Source organism: Lissotriton helveticus, chromosome 4_1 (genome assembly GCF_964261635.1).
Source record: "Lissotriton helveticus chromosome 4_1, aLisHel1.1, whole genome shotgun sequence".
In the NCBI taxonomy this organism is placed as follows: domain Eukaryota; kingdom Metazoa; phylum Chordata; class Amphibia; order Caudata; family Salamandridae; genus Lissotriton; species Lissotriton helveticus.
Genome location: NC_136063.1, coordinates 1,284,139,633 through 1,284,158,612, shown reverse-complemented (window position 1 = coordinate 1,284,158,612; position 18,980 = coordinate 1,284,139,633). Strand labels below are relative to the sequence as shown.

At 40.1% G+C, this 18,980-nt stretch overlaps 1 protein-coding gene across 4 annotated transcripts in view; it reads right to left on the bottom strand.

Moving 5' to 3' along the window:
• Positions 1–18,980, bottom strand: part of LOC144829078 (putative 2-ketogluconate reductase) — a 398,272-nt gene that overhangs the window by 91,261 nt on the left and 288,031 nt on the right. For all 4 annotated transcript variants that reach the window (XM_078687848.1, XM_078687847.1, XM_078687849.1 and 1 more), the window contains one exon: positions 2,897–3,075. In XM_078687848.1, the coding sequence (XP_078543974.1) occupies positions 2,897–3,075 (179 nt within the window). The remainder of the gene's footprint in view (positions 1–2,896; positions 3,076–18,980) is intronic.

The window sequence follows — 18,980 nt, the reverse complement described above, 5'->3', positions numbered from 1 at the left end:
TGCTTCAGGAAAGCCAGCTCTCCAAGGTTAGGGGTCTACCAGGGCATAAAAAACGATAAGAGATCACTTAGTGATTAAATTTATGCTAAAGAGGTTGTTCTTGGGAATAAAGTATACAATGCATACCCAATACCACCCTTCAACGTTGGGACCAGAGGAGTAAATGAGCTCCAAAATAAATAAAAAAATAGATTACTAGTAAAGGCAACTGATGGAACAGGCCTGAAATGGCCTGACACTCTGACTTTTATCACTGACTGCAATGGGGCAAAGACTTCTAAAACAACTATGAAGACATGGCCATTGTGAGAAAAATAAAAACTGTTTCTCTTAGTTCTAGGTGGACTGGACCGCAGACGGTGAACCAAAGCCATGAATGGATTGAGGGGACAAGATACAGGGCAGCAACACAACGCCTGAGAAGACGGTACCAGAAATTGATGACCATCTGTCACCAGAGGACCTGCGCAACACAGCAGTCGAGAAGAGGACAGACCAGACCATTTCTACGATCCTTTAGGGCCAATCATAAAGTGTCAGAGGGACGTAACATCAACTGATGCTGTTGAGTGAAGTACACGACGCAGTCTCGAAGAAAGTTGATGGTCTGCACCTGCAGAAAAATAGACTTAAGAGGCCACGCAGTGCAGGCCCATGAAACCGCCCCTGAATAAGACGACAGTGGACCTTTAAATTACTGACACTTGCAGAAAGTGTCCGGGAACTGAGGGACTAAGTGATACTGTAGCCTTATGCATTGCATAGAGCAAACAATATTTGTTGGACACTTAATTATGAGTATGCTGCCGGTATCACAAGCCTGCTGATATAATAATGCACACAGGAAGTAGTCTGAATTGAATACTAGCATATCATTGTGTTTGTGTTCAAAAATAATTATCAGATCAGGATGTATCAATGTGGTAATATTGGTGATTCATGTATTGAACTGTTGGTCTTTTGCTTTGTGTAAAGAAATTCATTTACCAATGTATTATTGATATTTGGTTTTATCGTCACTATCCATGCATCACACTATCCTCACCCAATCACTTCCTCCCTCCCTTGGGGCACTGTACAACCGATTAGAATATGTAATTAAGTGATATTATATTCAATATACCTACTCCCATTGTGATTAAAACAATGTGGTTGCATTCATTGTTTGTATAGATCTTTTTTTACATTGTTTATTATTATTATTCACATCTACGCTGGGACCCCTTCCTCTCAGTACTTACAGAACCCAGGTCCCAGTGACTATGTTTGGGTAAAACCCCCCTATATATATACCTTAGACCCCCTATCTGACCTTGAGTGGACAAGCTTCAACAGCTATTCTAAACCCCCTTGGAGGTCACTTTGCTTGCCCTGACTTCATGATAGTTCTTTATCTGGTTATGCAAGTTGCTTACACAGTGCCAAACCAGCCTTTCTGGTCTGCCCATATCTAGCTGTTTATAATTGGCATGGTGAGGATCTTGCACATCCCTGTTAGCCATATGTGGCTTGGTGCCTTTCAGCTGGCAAGGCATTACTAAATGTATAAAGCACCCAGAAACCAGTCACTCTGGGAAGAAGCAGTCTGAGAGCCCCTAAGGCAGGAGACCTGACTTCATCCTTGCTAATTAGCAATGATGCATGCATTTGGTACCAATAAAATAAATGTCACTCTGTTTCTGAGCAAACCTGCTATGTCTGGTGAGTTTCATTCATTTGCTCCTGGGTGAGTGCCAGTATTTCCCCATCAGTAGTACTATGCGCTACTTTGCATAACTGAGGAGTACTATGGGTGGTACATGGATGTTCCCATTCACCGACCCTTGGATTATGAAGCTAATTCCAACCTACTAACTTTGGGAAAAAGGTATTGGCATCATGAAATGACACCTCATTGATGCAGGTGAAAAGTTGGAGAAAAGATTTTGTTTCGCCAAATTTTGCATGTGTGCTGCGCCGTATAGCACACATACAAAGTGGTACAGTATTAATCTTTGTCAGCGCATAGAATTTTGTGCTGGAAGGGTACCCTTCCAGTATGAAACCTAAGCTTGATATCACACACACACACCCTTGCACTATGGTGCAAGCGTGTGGGCACTGGCCCAAGGCAGTCTAAGGTGTGCTAGCCTAAGAGGAGAGCAACAGCACCCTATCTTAATAAAGATGGTGCTGTTGTGCTCTCTCCTTTCCTTGCAATGTAGTGCAACAACTTTAGTGGCTGCGCTGCATGGAAACTTAGTAAATCTGTCCCATTGGCTCTCCAGACCAAGCATCCTTAACCTAAAATGCCTACTAGGATGAATGCCATGTGACTCTAACACCCTGTATTATACATGCATTTACATGCTTATATTGCTCTTTGTCTCTGCACAATGGGTTTGTGATCAAAGGCGCTCTGACACTCTGCACTGGGATGAATATTGCTATAAAATAGATGTGTGAGAGAGGCTAACGAGAGATGGGGCTCCATTAAAGGCTGGTAGGGAGGGAGTAAGTGAATAAGTTAATGGGTTAAAGGGGTTATAAGCTAACAATGATTGTCGGTCCGGGCAGCACCAATAATGAAGCCAGCCCACTTTCATAGGTATCTAGACGTAACATGTGACCTGTTAAACTGGGCTGCTGTGTCCAGCAGTGTGAAAAATACAACAGACAAATCTTCACAGACTGAAACGGCCTGACTCATTAGAAGGCAAGAAAGGTACAGGTGGGTGAAATAAATGACAACTGCACTACCTAGAAAGACACACAGTTCAGTAGCTGGTCGTTCTTGCCAGCCCTGGGCCCCCGTGCAACTGCACAGTTGCACCACTGATAGTAATGTCCCCGATAAAAAAGATCCATATTTTCTGTAGTTAGCTTGTGTGGTGCAGTGCCCAATGACACAACGTACCTCTGCTAATGTTAATAAGAGTAGCAGATGGTTTCATCAGCTCAAATTCCTTTTTCCCAATCATACTGTCTGTCTCTGATGTCATAGTAACTGCTAAGATCACATAGTCAGATTGACTCAGCAAATCCTCCAGCTTTTCACAGAAGATGGCCGCAACAGATGTTTCTTCTTCCTGTTTTCTGAAAAAGAAAAACCGGAATTTAGACAATGGCATTGATGAAGAGTAGTTTTATATTTTTTCTTAGTTGTGCTGTATCAACGGTCTCACATACGCATGCACACACACACAAAATAAGGATATTGATAATAGCATAATCAATTCTGTAAATGGGGTTCACAGTGCATAAAACCCCATTGGTTACTCCTTCACAAACATGATGGATATCCCTTCCACCTTATTACAAGTGCATTACATTCTGTGGCACTTGTAATATGGTGGACAGGATAACTGTCACATTTGTGGTGGAGTAGCCCATCGACCCGTCTCTAAATTGGGCCCTATGGGGCTGATTTAGAGTCTGCGGTCAGGCTACTCTATCACAAGGGTGATGGAGTAATTTGCCTGCCACACTGACATTAAATATTTAATCAATTGAGCCCCCACTGATGGAATACTTCCTCCAATGGCTCAGTGGTGTAGTGGCTTTCGGATGAAGGATATTACACCATCCACCCTATTTACGATGGACAGTTTAATGTCTTTTTTTACCTGTCTGTCACCACCAGGGAAAAACATGGTGGTGAGGCAGAGAAAAAAAAACTATAATGACACTTATACCTCGAGAGGAAATTCCAAGAGTGAGGGGATAATTAGTTCTTTTTGATTTTTCAAAAATACTCTCGCTTTGGGGGTTGGTTTTTGAAAAACTAAACAAAGTTACAAATGTGGTGGGCAGCCATCAATACCACCAGCAGATGTCCACCAAGCTTTTAGTACATTAAAAGAAACTCCTGGGAAACTGGTTCCTATTTAATGTAGTAAATGACTCCTGGATTGGCCGACATCTCTAAAGTTGATTGGTGTAGCCCTGATAGACCGTACTGTGCCCCCAAGCGCTAAAAAAGGCTGTTAATCATTTTCAGGTTATAGAGCACTTATGATCTAAGGTACAGGTGCAACAACATATTTTTAAATTAATGGGCTGCAATATTAATGGTGACATACTACACGCAGTTACTAAAACTGGAACCTAATTATTTTGGATACCAAAACTTGTATATTTTCCATCATTCAGTGAAATCCATTAAAGAGTGCATGTCTCGAGTGGGGGAGGGGGAAAGAAAAGAGAATGTATCAATCTACCAGACTGTAACCAGAATTTTCCCTACATTTAAAAAAAAAGATTTTAAAAAAAACAACAAATTAATACTAAAAACATTTTCAGATATTCATAGGCTAATGTAAGCAGCCTTAAACCTTTAGGAGAATCAACGTGTAGAGGGCCTGCATTGAGAATTCAATGATTCCATGACTGCAAGTGTGCTGAGCACACACTGCTACCGACTGTTCTATGAATTTGTGAAAACCACAGATTTTCCTGCTCAAGAAGGGCACAGAGATTTGTTTCATCCCTGGATTATCCCAATGACAAAGGTCTAACACCCTAGACATTGCCGGTCATCCTGATTTTGGAACTTTTGAAAATTTTCACATTTCCTTCTAGTGCTTAGAGTTTCAGAACTGTCACATCTGAAGTCATAGTTCAAACCTAATCCTTAAATCTGGTATTCGGGTTCCTACTGATAGACCAGTGTTACCTCTGGATTACCCTGGTCCTGTTGTCAGTCGAGTGCACCAGTTTATTGATACAAAAACTTCAGTTTTGTGATGCCCATGGTGTATTTACTCTGGGTGCCAGCCAGAACCAGTAGACCCACAACAACTTCAACTTCGAGAAGGTAACTCTGGTCTTCCCCACTCCGTGTGTCCTGTAGCACAGGCAGCGACCACTGGATATCCATCTGCCTCTTAAAAAAGCGTACCAAAACCTGGGGCAGCAAGTCACTTTGCACCCTAAATCGATCACTTCCTGCTTGGGTTGTGATGTTTTTTTGGGGTAACTTTATTTTCACAGTAACAGTCTTCAAAGCAGCGCGTTCCCAAATACAGGTTTTCCATGAAGCAGCACTGGCCATCGGCCCTTATCTTAGTATTTGTTTGAGCCTTACTCTGTAGGTACTTAATGTTATTTATTACCGTACTTTCCTACCTGTAAATAATACAATTACGATTTTTTAACATTTGAGTTTAGGGAGTATAATTACTTTGTAATAAAGTTTCTGAGTCAAACCACCTTCTAGAATAACTCTTCACATTTAGAAAAGATAAATCCAAACACAAGTTTTCTAGGGAACTAGTACAATTACATCATTCAGCAGGAAGAAATGTACACCTGTTATACCTTCCAAACATAGAGATGCATGGGCATGCCATAGCCTCAGAAATGCTGTAAATTTCTTAATAAGTTCCAAGTTTTCTTCTAACGCAGACTAGCCGGAAGGTAGCCAATGTATTCTTATTATTTTTAATGTGTGTGAATTCGGCGTTTAGCATTAATATTCAGCTACATTGTAATTTACAGAACACGTTATTGGAAACGATTATTGTAATTTACCATTGAAAAGTAACTACAATTTCAAGAGAATAATATTTTTATATCGCACATCGGCAGTTTAATTATTTCAACAGAAAGATGTAAGTTTCTAGGAAAGGAATGCGTAATCAGTATTGGTTTATATTTCTCCAAGTCTTGAGAAGCAAAAACATGACAGAATTACTTAAGAAATCAATGTCAGGCGCTCGGATTGTAAATGCAATCGTGGGTAGAAAGAGACCTAATAGTGGGCAATCTTACCTTAACTTAGACTTGTGAATTCGGACAATCCCGAAATTAATGCCGGCGTCTGCACGATGGCAGGGCGTGCCAAGCGACATTGATATCGTCCGATGTATTGAATTGCAGAGCCAGTACTGTCTGAGCCCTATTGCATCTTGGCCGCATCGTCCGTGATAAGAATCGCTTCATCTGTAGCACTACCAAGTGCTCAGAGGTCAGTACCGTTTTTGATCTTAATGGTATGCGTAGACTCAATGCTCAATGCGGACACGATTATAAGCTATGTGGTTACATCGACAGGTATTTTTGAACCTTGGTCGAACTCCAGGAAGCGTTAGAGAATCGGCTTCTCATAATTACACCGCATCTAGTCGCTACAGGGGTAAGTTTGAAATTCTGTACCCGTGTACATGATCATGTCTTGTCACTATATACATCCTTAGATATTAATCCTCCGTTCTGTCCTCCTTATTACAACTAGGTCCCGGCTGGGATCTCTGTAAGTTGCTTTTATTCACTCATTTCACGGTGTCACCATTATTGGATGCATACCTTACTAGTGTTGAGCAGGTAAATCACAACCGCCCCACACATCCGTCCTACATGGACTGCTCTACTAATTAATTATGCGTTGGTCCACACGCTTAATTTATATAATTTTTAACATCACTTTTTTAGGTGCCCCACACACAGTCAGTCCTGAAGAGACCTTTTATCCACATAAGGTCGAAACGTCGTCGACAACTCCTAAAGAAGCAGACCGTTCTTTAAAATAAGTTGTCATCATTGGACAACTTAAATATTTATTTGGAAATTAATTAATAGGTCGCCTCTTTCTTTTGCAAAAAACAAATCCATATTAGAAACTTCATGTCACTCCTTTTTCACTATGTTTTGTTGTAATATGCTTAGTTTTTTTGCTGGTAATTATTCACTTGGGACACACATTCACGGTTTTCAAAATTGTATAAGTGTACATAAATGTGTAAATTGTTTATATATGTAAAATCTGTATTTTTTGTTGCTGGTATCTAAATATATTCTTCCAGTGTATATACCACTTACTTGTCTTTCATCTTTTCCTAATCACCCACATTGCCATTGTGCATTAATGTTATCATACTTATAATAATTTTAGCCACAGGAAAGCGTTGACGGCGTTTCGACCGATACGTTATTTAACGGTCATCTTCAGGACTCAACAAGTATTCTTGGACAAGAGATCTTCTATATTAAAATATATAAGGTATAGACCGATAGACATTCAGGTCCTCCAGCATCGGTATTCAATATCGAACTAAAAATAAATCACTGCACGGTGGAGCCTTGCTACTTAATAGCATAATGTAGGGATCCTCAAAAAACCTTAAGAGGGCCAATTAATGACCGCCTTATATATTTTAATATAGAAGATCTCTTGTCCAAGAATACTTGTTGAGTCCTGAAGATGACCGTTAAATAACGTATCGGTCGAAACGCCGTCAACGCTTTCCTGTGGCTAAAATTATTATAAGGACACAGTATTTATGTTTATGGTGTTCCCTTTTTTTGTTCTGTGATATGTATTGTTGTTGCCACTTGTCTGGTTTATATGTATTGCTTTTTTTGTATACCAGCGTTTTTCTTGCATGAGACTATTTATATAACAAAACAAATTTCTTACCAAATGGGAAATTAAATAAATATATAATTTTTGATACTATTGGGCTTCTCTGACTACTATAATGGATACTTTTCCGATGTTTTAACAATTTTTCTTTCTCCCTGAGCCTTTTGTTTGATATAATTAGTATTTGTCCCGGGTTCGGGGTTTGTGGACAGCCCCTGTGGTTGCTAATCATCAGAACTTGAAGACTGGCAAAGCGCTATTAGAAGGCGATGTTAGAACACAGTTACTGAAGAAGGTGGGCGTTTTAAGAGCGAGCAGCACATTTGCGGTAATTTCTGATTGTGCTAATTGTAGTTGTGGTAATTGCATTGGATTAATTAATCGGATTAATTAATTGTGGTATGCAGTAATTCCAGATGCGGTAATTCCAGTTGCGGTAATGCCAGTTGAGGCAATTACATGGAGTATGTTAGACTGCAGTGATGATTTGATTGTGTGATATCTTGCCGAGTTGGGTTGAGAGTCGAGTGATTGTGGTTTTGGACCGAACCCGAGCAATACATATGATTTGTTTTGGTTTTTGTGTCAGGCTCAACGAGTAGCCTAAGTTCCCGGGAAAGATTTGTGTGTAGAAGCCACCCGGTGCTATAATATTCTGACCAGTAATCGTAGGAGTCGTGAAGCGCTGTCGATGACCCATTTGTGATAGGGAACGTGTGTGAGAGAGCTTGATAGAGTCGTGTGGGAAGCTAGTGCACAAGGGCGGACCACAGCGATTTGAGTGGCCAACGCAGGTTGTGGGTCCCTGTGTGTGAGTGATCTTGAGCGAGTGGATCCTATCAATTAGTTATATGACTGTCCGGCCGTTCATGGGTAGATGGTCTGATGTGACTGTCCGGTCGTTTGGTGGACAGACAGTCGGATATGTGACTGTCCGGTCGTTTGGTGGACAAACAGTTACTTGATTCTATGTATGAAGTGCGTGAATGTGTACGGAAGAGTGTTAAGGTGTGGGAACCTCTGTGAGGGGGAAAAAGTGACATCAGAGTGTGCCGTGCTGTGATAGGTCGGTTGTGTGATTACCGTATTGAGATTGGTTGAAAGTCTTCAGAAATTTATTGAATTATTGCATAAATGAAAATGTTTAAAGGTTTCAAGACACTTCTGAGAGGTAAATCAACAAATTCGATTTGGGTCGGTGACGAGACCCCACCTGATGGAATGTCTGCACATTTTATGTTAACAAATTTGTTTTTTTTTAGTGTTTGTGGATTCGCCAATGGTGCAAGGTTACTGAGAAAGAGGGTCCTTTGAGTTTTCCAAAATATGGTACTTTTGAACTGCAAATTATTGACAAATTAAGAGAAATGTCTTCTGAAATAGAGTCACCATCTAGAGCAGCACAATCTGAAGCCTTAAGCTTGTGGAAAAAGACAGCAAGAGACAAGAAAAGGGAGGACGAAAGGGTAAAGAGTCAGATTCAGGAGAAGGAAATTATAGATGACAAAAAGCCTCCAACCGATAGTGAATCAGGGGCTGGAATATTGGATGCTTTGTTAACTGAGTGTCCTCTACCTTATGTGGTCCCCAGTACAAATTCTGATAATAGTGTACCCAGCAAGCACAACAGTGGCTGCTACTTCTGTTGAACCAAGAGAAATACAGATTGAGAGAATTTTACAGACATTTCAGATTGCCCCACCACCTATTGATTCAATACCGACAGTGATACCTCCAGGTATTACTACTCCATTTTTTTTTCTTTATTTTTTTTTCCTATTTTTTTATTTTTGATAAAAATGGTACATAAATGGACACATTTCAACAATTATTACATACATGATAAGAATTTGATAAATATTTGATGTATTTACATACATTTTTAATTACATCTTGTTAGCGGGAACGAGAAAAAAAAGAAAACTAAATAAATAAATAAATAGATAAATAGGGTTAGAAATCAGTTTCAATTAATTGGAGATGAACACAATTTTTACCCATTTCTATCTATTCTCCAATTAGTTACAGGAGCCCATAGGCGTATACCCTCCTTACGCTGCCTCATGCCTTTATATTCGTAGAGGCAGGATTCTATGTTATAAATTCCTAGAAATCTCGAGAGCCACATCTGAAATGATGGGGGGTTCGTATCTTTCCACGCCGCAGAAATTAAAATTCTAAGTACAGCTACAGATAAAAATATTAGATCTCTTTCAGCCTCGTCTAAACCCAACTTAGAGTCTGTACCCAGTAAAATTAAGGTAGGGGATAGGTCGATGGACTGACCTAGCAGCCCCTCCATAAATTTCATTATTTCTTTTTTAACATTTTCCAACTGTTTGCAGGAAGGAAACATATGTATAATGTCTGCCTGGCTTTCATTACATCTGGGACAATTATCATTTTCGCTTAGACCCCAGGCAAATATCTTCGCGGGTGTATGGTAAAGAATAAAAATAGTCTTGTAGTGTTGTGAGCGAAGGTTTGATGCCCGGAATATTTTTTTATTCAATACGAGAGCAAGATCCAGATCAACATCAGAATCTCCTAATTTTGTCGCCCAGTTAGACTCAACCTTCTCAATATCATCCGGGATTTGGTCCAATAAGCAATTACATAAAATCTTAATCTTCCTACAACCTCTATTTAATACCTCAATCAGTGGAAAATCTGCTGTATGTGAAATCTGTGGCCTGACTGCCTTAATTGCCCTGGTAACTTGTCCATAAACCAGCCATTGACTGTCTGGAATACCAAATCTTTCCTGCAGGATTTCGAACCCCAGAATTTCACCTTCTTCCATTAAATCTCCAAAGGATCTAAGCCCCAGCCTTTTCCACATCAGCAAATTATTATCATTTTTTAGTTGAGGAAAGAGAGATGAGTTATACAGTTGCAGATAGGAATAGATTTTCGGGATATTAAACATTTTCATAATTGCTTTCCAAACCTTCCATGCGCCAATCAGTGTCTTCAATCTTGTTTTTTTATAAAAGCTTCGTTCCAATTCACACTGAAATACATTTATAGTCTTTTCACCCAATAGCATCCTATATATCTGGGGCGGACATTGTTGATCTACAAACCCAGGTGTTATATCAGGTACAGATGTAGATTGAAATAGAGTAGTAATTTGGGTTAGCAAGCAGGCCCAATGATATAGCTTTAAATTTGGCAATCCCATCCCACCCCTTTCTCTGGGCAGTGCCATTAAGTTTGTAGATCGCCTTACCCTGCCATATTGCCATACAAATCTGATAAACATAGATTCAAGTTGTTTCATGATCCTGTCCTCTATTGCTAAAGGGATGGCCCGAAATAAATAGAGAACTCTAGGGAACATAGACATTTTAACTGCATTTACCCTTCCTATTAATGAGAGGTGTAGCACATCTATTCTTTTTAATTCCTTCTCAATATCCTTAATAAGTGGCAGATAATTCTCACTTACAATTTTCTCAACATTGGCATTGATTTTTACCCCTAAATATATGGCAGAGTCGACGAATCTATAGTCAGTTTTGGCTATATTTTTAGAACAAATAACCTGCGTTTTTGTTTCATTTAGGAGATAGCCTGACTCTTTCCCAAACAATTCAGCCATCTGAATTAGAATAGGAAGAGTTTGTTGTGGATTATTTGTTAACACTGCAAGATCGTCAGCGTAGGCCAGTATTTTACTTGAATAGCCATTGCATATCACTGGAGCTATCTCTGGGCAGTCAAGAAAACACTGTATAAGGGGGTCAATATACAGCGCGAATAGAATAGGGGAACAGGGACAGCCTTGCCGAGTCCCTCTTTTTATATGTATAACCCCTGATTTCTCGCCCATTGCTGTTACCTTAGCTGTTGGTTCTACATACATGGCTTTAAGGGCCCCTATAATATTGGGACCAAATCCCCTCGCCTCTAAAACAGCCCAGAGAAAGCTCCAGTCCACACGATCAAACGCCTTCTCTGCGTCGAGCAGGATCATAGCGACCCCCCCCCCCCCACGGCAGCCTGGGCATCAAACAAAGATATTGCCCTACAGGTATGATCCGTTGTACCCCGACCGGGGACAAACCCATGCTGCCATGGGGATACTAGACCGCCAATGACCCTGCCCAACCTCTTTGCCAAAATTTTAGAATAAAGCTTAGTATCGGAATTTATTAGTGAAATGGGTCGGTAGGACCCCGCCTTTTCAGCTGGTTTCCCCTTTTTATGAAAGATTGCTATATTTGTTTCATTCCAAGAGGAGGGTGTTGATCCTGTACACATAACCCCATTAAACAAATCTACCAGAAGCGGAGTGATTTCGGTTTCTATTGTTTTATAGACTTCTAAAGGTATCCCATCGGGGCCTGAAGCTTTACCTGAGGCCAATTCCCGCAATGCATCTGTTACTTCTAGTAATGACATTTCTTCTTCCAATTTTTTTTTAACTGAGTCTTCTAAAAGTGGGCCATGATCTCGTATTCCTTCCCCTGGTTTCTTAGTAGGTTCTTCCTGCTCATACAACTGCTGATAAAATTTCTCGAATACTCTCAAAATGTCCTTACTTTCTGTATACCTGATCTCATCCTCTTCTATACATACAATAGTGTTTCTTGTTTTTTCCTGCCTTAACCTGAGGGCAAGTGCTCTCCCTGCCTGCTCACCGGTCTCATATCTTTTAACCCTGTTTGATTGGTATTCTCCTGTGACTTTCATAGTTACTTCTTTCTGGAGTGCGGCTTTGATTGTCAGTAAAGCTTCCTGACTTGCAGTGGTATTAACCCCTTTGATTATATCAGTCATATGTTGCTCTTCTACTTTTACTAACTCTTTCATTAAACGCTCAATCTTCTTTCTATCTTCCTTTCTTAATCTTGCTGAACAGCTTATAGTTTCACCCCTCAATGCTGCCTTAAAAGTTTCCCAGACTGTGTTTCTAGACGCACTGTACCTATTTGCTGCAAAAAATTGTGGGACCCAATTTTTCAGATGATCTATAAATCTTTTATCACTAAGGAGCTTTTTCTCAAAGGACCAGGAATTGCTTTTTCTTTCCCTCTGACCTATACTATATGAAAGAATTAATGGGTTATGGTCAGACACCACTTTAGGAAGTTTAAGTATGTCAACTTTCGATAACTCAGAGGACGAGATCAGGAAGTAATCTAATTTTGTGTATTTTTGGGCAGGATTAGAAAAGTATGTGTTCCCGGGAAAGATTTGTGTGTAGAAGCCACCCAGTGCTATAATATTCTGACCAGTAATCGTAGGAGTCGTGAAGCGCTGTCGATGACCCATTTGTGATAGGGAACGTGTGTGAGAGAGCTTGATAGAGTCGTGTGGGAAGCTAGTGCACAAGGGCGGACCACAGCGATTTGAGTGGCCAACGCAGGTTGTGGGTCCCTGTGTGTGAGTGATCTTGAGCGAGTGGATCCTATCAATTAGTTATATGACTGTCCGGCCGTTCATGGGTAGATGGTCTGATGTGACTGTCCGGTCGTTTGGTGGACAGACAGTCGGATATGTGACTGTCCGGTCGTTTGGTGGACAAACAGTTACTTGATTCTATGTATGAAGTGCGTGAATGTGTACGGAAGAGTGTTAAGGTGTGGGAACCTCTGTGAGGGGGAAAAAGTGACATCAGAGTGTGCAGTGCTGTGATAGGTCGGTTGTGTGATTACCGTATTGAGATTGGTTGAAAGTCTTCAGAAATGTATTGAATTATTGCATAAATGAAAATGTTTAAAGGTTTCAAGACACTTCTGAGAGGTAAATCAACAAATTCGATTTGGGTCGGTGACGAGACCCCACCTGATGGAATGTCTGCACATTTTATGTTAACAAATTTGTTTTTTTTTAGTGTTTGTGGATTCGCCAATGGTGCAAGGTTACTGAGAAAGAGGGTCCTTTGAGTTTTCCAAAATATGGTACTTTTGAACTGCAAATTATTGACAAATTAAGAGAAATGTCTTCTGAAATAGAGTCACCATCTAGAGCAGCACAATCTGAAGCCTTAAGCTTGTGGAAAAAGACAGCAAGAGACAAGAAAAGGGAGGACGAAAGGGTAAAGAGTCAGATTCAGGAGAAGGAAATTATAGATGACAAAAAGCCTCCAACCGATAGTGAATCAGGGGCTGGAATATTGGATGCTTTGTTAACTGAGTGTTTCAGGAAGTTTTCCGGTTCAGGGTACAGGTGGATGATGTAGCAATTGAGACAACGCGTTCTTCACGAATGCGATTACACATTATAGAATTGGTGAAATACATTTGTGAACGGAATGGTTTTGAGAAATTAGGAGACAAGTGGGCAAGGAAACATGAAAAGAAAAAGAAACCACCAGACCTAGCAAGGAAATGGGAGAAGAAAAAGAAACCACCAGACCTAGTTGAGGAAAACAATGAATAGTGTGAGGGAGAAGCTTCAACTTATCCATTGGGAGAAGTGCATGTACATGTGCCACGGGACAAAGGTGAAAGTGCAGCATTTGTGAAAGCATTTCCAAAATTGAGAGACAAACCTGGGCAGACCACACACGTTGATGAATTTATTGAAATCTCAAATGTGTTATGGATTAAATTCAAAATGTTCTTCGACACTGCAGAGCCAATTGAATTGTGGTCTGAATGTAAAGTTGTTGTGCAGGGCCAAGTGAGGAGATAATGAGAGAGTCTTGGACTAATGCAACATCTTCTGTTGTTATGGAGGAAAATGAAGCAGTGATTACTTTTCTGAAGGGCTGAGTGCCACCAAAAGGTCTTAATTGGGTAAAGATCAAGAGATCCTCATAAGAACTAAAAGAATCGGTTCATGAATTTTGTGAAAGAGTGTGTCAGGAGTTTCAACAAAATAGCAGGTGAGAGTGTACTGATGTCAGTGACATGACATTCTGTGTGTCTCAATTTGTTATTGGATTAATGATTTTTGGTCAGATTGGTGTGCACATTCAGCTAAGAGTGGTTGGTTGGCAAAGAAACTTGATAGATGGGATTGCAAAGAATGAAGGTGAGATACCAGGTGTGGTTTTGCAAGCAGGATTACAGGGTGCTGAAGGAGGATTTGATGTTTTACAGGACAGAGATAGAGGAGTTTTGGGTAGTCCAAATTCGGGTATGGGTCTCAATGCTGAAGAAGACCTTTTGCCATCTTTGTAACAGATTTGAGCATTGGAAGAAGAAGTATAGATTAAAAACTGAAGCAGTAAATGGAAAGGCACAAATACAGGGAGAAATGCAGATGCAAAATCTGCTAGTTCAGCAAAAGCAATTGTCAATTCAGAAACCGGTACCAATTACACAAGTTCTGCAAGCTCAGATGGTTCCGCAAAATATGGGAAACCCTCAAATTAACTTAAATCAGTTGTCCAAAGCAAATTTGAATTCTTTTCTGAACCAAAATCAGAACACATTTCAACAGTCTGCTGTATTTAAAAGTGACAGTTTTAGCCCCAACATTTCTGATATCACCAGATCCATTGTGAGAACAGTGGACATTCCAGACCTACCTTACTTAGGGAAAAGGCCCAAGTTGTAGGAGTTCTAACCAGACAGATTGCAAATTCAGTTTTAGAGAAGGTTGTAGAAAATTAGGTTAATTTGAGGAAAGTTATCAAATTGTTCTTTGTGACTCAAGCACTGTAGACCTGCAAGGAAAACATTTGTGGTGCAAGTTAAACTGCACAATTTACTGTACACCGGAAGATACTGAATGTCAGACTCCTGTTGAGGATGTACAGTTTAGAATGGCCCAAAAAGAGACAGCTGAAGGAGTGGTTTCGGAAATGACAGTTGAAAAATGACCCTCTGATTTGGAAGAAACATTGAACACAGCAGTATGCGAGTTCACAACAAAAGTTGTTGAATTAATAAAAAGTGCAGAACCAATCTTAGTCAAATTAAAATCAGATGCCATGTATTCAGCAACACCATCATAAAATTTGACACGAGAGACAGTTGCAGGAATTTCACCCGTAATTGAAGATAAACTGAGCAAGAGACTTTTTGAGGAATTGATTGGAAGTTCATGTAACTCTCTGATCACAGGTTTAAAGAAACCCAATAAGAAGTACAGAATAGTGCAGAAAATTAGCAGCATAGTTGATCTGTATTGTCCTATGGAACCGAATCCACCCAATATACCTTTTCAATTGCATGTACTGAAGAATGGCTTACTGGTATCGATTTGTCAGGTTTATATCATAGTGCAATTACGTGAGGATAGTCAGGAGTACTGTCAAAAAGGAGATCAATATCTGGGACACATAATTGAAAAATGAGCTACAAAGGTGTCACCAGAGTGGAAGCAATTCACCAGATGAATCCACCTCGATCTCAGAAAGAAGTCAGGATGCTGTTGGGAATGGTTGGCCACTGTAGACAGTTGAATCCTAACATTTCCCTAGTGGCTAAGTCTTTACTGACGTGATACCACCACTGGGTCTGGGCTCCCAATAGCACAGCTTAGCCACAAGCTACTGATTAACAAAAGTGGATGCTGATGCTAGACAATTTAATATAGCAATTATTTTGCTCTAAACATTGGAATCAAACCAAATGTTTCTGATTTTTATTATCTTTTTATTTTATTTATTTTTACTCAAAATTTATTTTCACTCACTTTTACATTTTTCATTTCACCTGATTTTTACCAATTTCTTTGGACCTTATGTACAAAACCTAACCACAAAATTTCACAAAAACAATTTTTCAAAGAAAATACAAATTTTTCATAAGCTCATTCAAACTTTCATCCATACTACACTCATACTCTCACAGATAAAATACTGCTGGAGATACACTGTTCCCAGCACAGCCATATACTTAATTCAAAAATTCAGATGCATTCTGTAGTCTTTTACTCTGTTGAAACTTTTCAATGGCTCTCAACGGTCTACGCGTTTCGAACCCAAACTGATTTGAGGGTTCTCATCAGGACAATGGTCTGTAAAGAGAGGAGAACACCTTTTGTTGAGAGAACTGATTTTTCAATTATAACTGCTTGCGAAACACTTCTACACTAACCACCTACTTGTCTTACCTCTATTCAAAAGAGCCTGGGGGTTATTTTCATTTCCCGACGTGTAAATCACTGGTAATGTAACCTTATGCACCAAGACAAGAAAACAAAACATGGACCCATGTTTAACATCAGTATCGGCCTATCTCATTAACAGCCGTACATTCATAACACCATTTTTTCGTTAGCGCTTACTTGTGTTAGGGCGATTTTGGATTGCGGTCTTCAATGTTTTAAGTAGTGGACAACTGGAAAGAGAGGGACGGAATAATCTTCAATATTATGCTATTCTCTACTTCTAGGTACTATGTAGATTGAGTTACTCGCGAGAATGTACCTGCAGAATCGCAGCCTGTTCCCGTTCGCCGGAGGTCCAGTGCTCCCGCCTGTTGAAGAAACGGGGATGGAATTAAAAAACGATCGGCATCACATCTATCGGTAGTGAGCAAGGAACTCATTTTCTTAAGTTTACCTTGGTCGGTCGGGGCACCGAGCGTGCAATCTGTTCCTTTCGTGTAGACGCCGCGTTCAATATCGTGGAGGCTTCCGGGTTTCCCTTGATTCATGGGAGTTGTAGTCCCCGGTTGCGGGGGTCTTTTTATGGCTCCTCCCAATCTTTGCTTTTATGTTTGTTTTACCGTATTGGCTGTCTATTTATGTTGTAAGCACTGCAGTTCTTCGTGAAGCACAGCATAAAGCTAGTGAATTGTTTGTTTTCTCGAAATTGCAATTCTTCCGCGTAATTAATCCCTATTTCTTCATGATGTTCGCATGAAGTTTCCCTGCTTTGATTGCATTCCTGTCCAAATATAACATGCTGCTTGTTCGGTCAAGAGCATGATTTTATGTTCTATGGATTCATAGGATCCATGGCTTTCTCTCGTCCTATGATGTCAATCGTCCACAGTTGGTGTATTATGGGTGATGTAGTGCAATTCGAGATCGATGTGCCATTGTCCACCTTAATTTCGAGAATGTCTATTCATTGACCATGACCAGTTATATAGTACGTTCTTCTATTGTGTGTTTGATCTTAGACCCGCTGCGGTCAATGATTTTGCCTTTATTTCTCTCAGCCTGGGTGTAGTGGCCGGTCCTTCAGACTGCTGGGTGACAGAACAGGAACTCTTATTTCCATTCTGATAGCCAAGGGACAGGGACAGACTGACCCCTGTTACCCTAATTTGAATAATTCACTTAGCTCATTTAGGCCCTCAATTGTGGAGTCAAATTTTAAAATGAGCATTGCTTCTCTTCTAGAGAGTTTTTCTTCCAGATCACCTCCTCTTTCATCATTCTCCACTTTGGAGATCACTGTCCAGGACAGTTCCATGTCTTTATGATTCTTTTCAAGCCAATGATTCACAAGGGGAGCTGTTAATACTTTGTTTTTAATCCTTGATTTATGTTGTTGGATTCTGCTACGTCCTTCCTGGCTGGTTTTGCCAATGTAGAGTTGATTGCATGGGCACACTATCCCATATACAACGAACCGTGATTTACAATTTGTAAATGAGTCATGTTTCCATTTTATGTGTCTATGTTCAAATAGACAGCCTTCCTTTGTTGTCTCGCAACATGAGCATTCACCACATTTATGGTGTCCTTTGACCGGTGGCAGGCCCAACATTGTTCTTAAGGTGGAGTTTGTGCTCTTTTGTGGCAAAGCAGCTCGTACTAGATGATTGGCAATGCTGGCATTCTTTTTAAAGGCAAAAAGTGGCTCTTTAATAAATGCTGCATCTAAGTTTCTTAGAAGATACCACAGACTTCATCAACAAATTGATGACAATTGACTTTAATGCAAACACAGATTGGATGGTCACGATGGACATAACGTCCTTATATACACAGATCCCACAAGAAGAGGGGATACTCGTGTTAGAAACCTTCTTGGAGGAAAGAGTAAGACCTCACCAAATACCAACCCCTTTTATTCTAAGCCTTGCAAAATTCGCACTCAAAAAGAATTACTTTAAATTTAATGGAGATTTCTTCTTTCAAACAGGCGGGGTGGCGATGGGATGCCCTTTCGCCCCAGAATTGGCAATTCTATTCATGTCTAAATACGAGGATATGTTTATTTATCAGAACAACCCATTTGCGCAATGGATCAATAACTGGTATCGTTACATCGACGATATTTTCTTCGTCTGGACAGGGACAGAGATTGACCTAAGGAAATTTTATGAATGGATTAACAACAAAGTACCAACCATCAAATTCAGTATGGAGCATTCACAGAAACAGATGCCTTTTTTGGACGTGGAAGTGTACCCTTCGGAAGGGGGGTTAGTAACAACATTATATAAAAAAAGAACAGATCGTAACAAAGCACTTCATTTCAAAAGCAATCACCCCCGAAGCCTGAAGGACAATTTGCCCTATGGGCAATACCTAAGGATTCGAAGGAACTGCCATTACAAAGATGAGTACCTGAGACATGCGGACAATCTGACGAACAATTTGTTACAACGAGGGTACCCAAAAAAACTTTTTGAAAAGGTCTGTGAAAAGAGCGTGCTGGACTCCACGAGACAGTCTATTGGAAAGAAAGCCACAAAAAGAGAATGAGAGAATGGTGTTTGTATCTACATTCTGTCCGAACTCCAATGCAATAAAAAAAACTTGTAAAAAACAA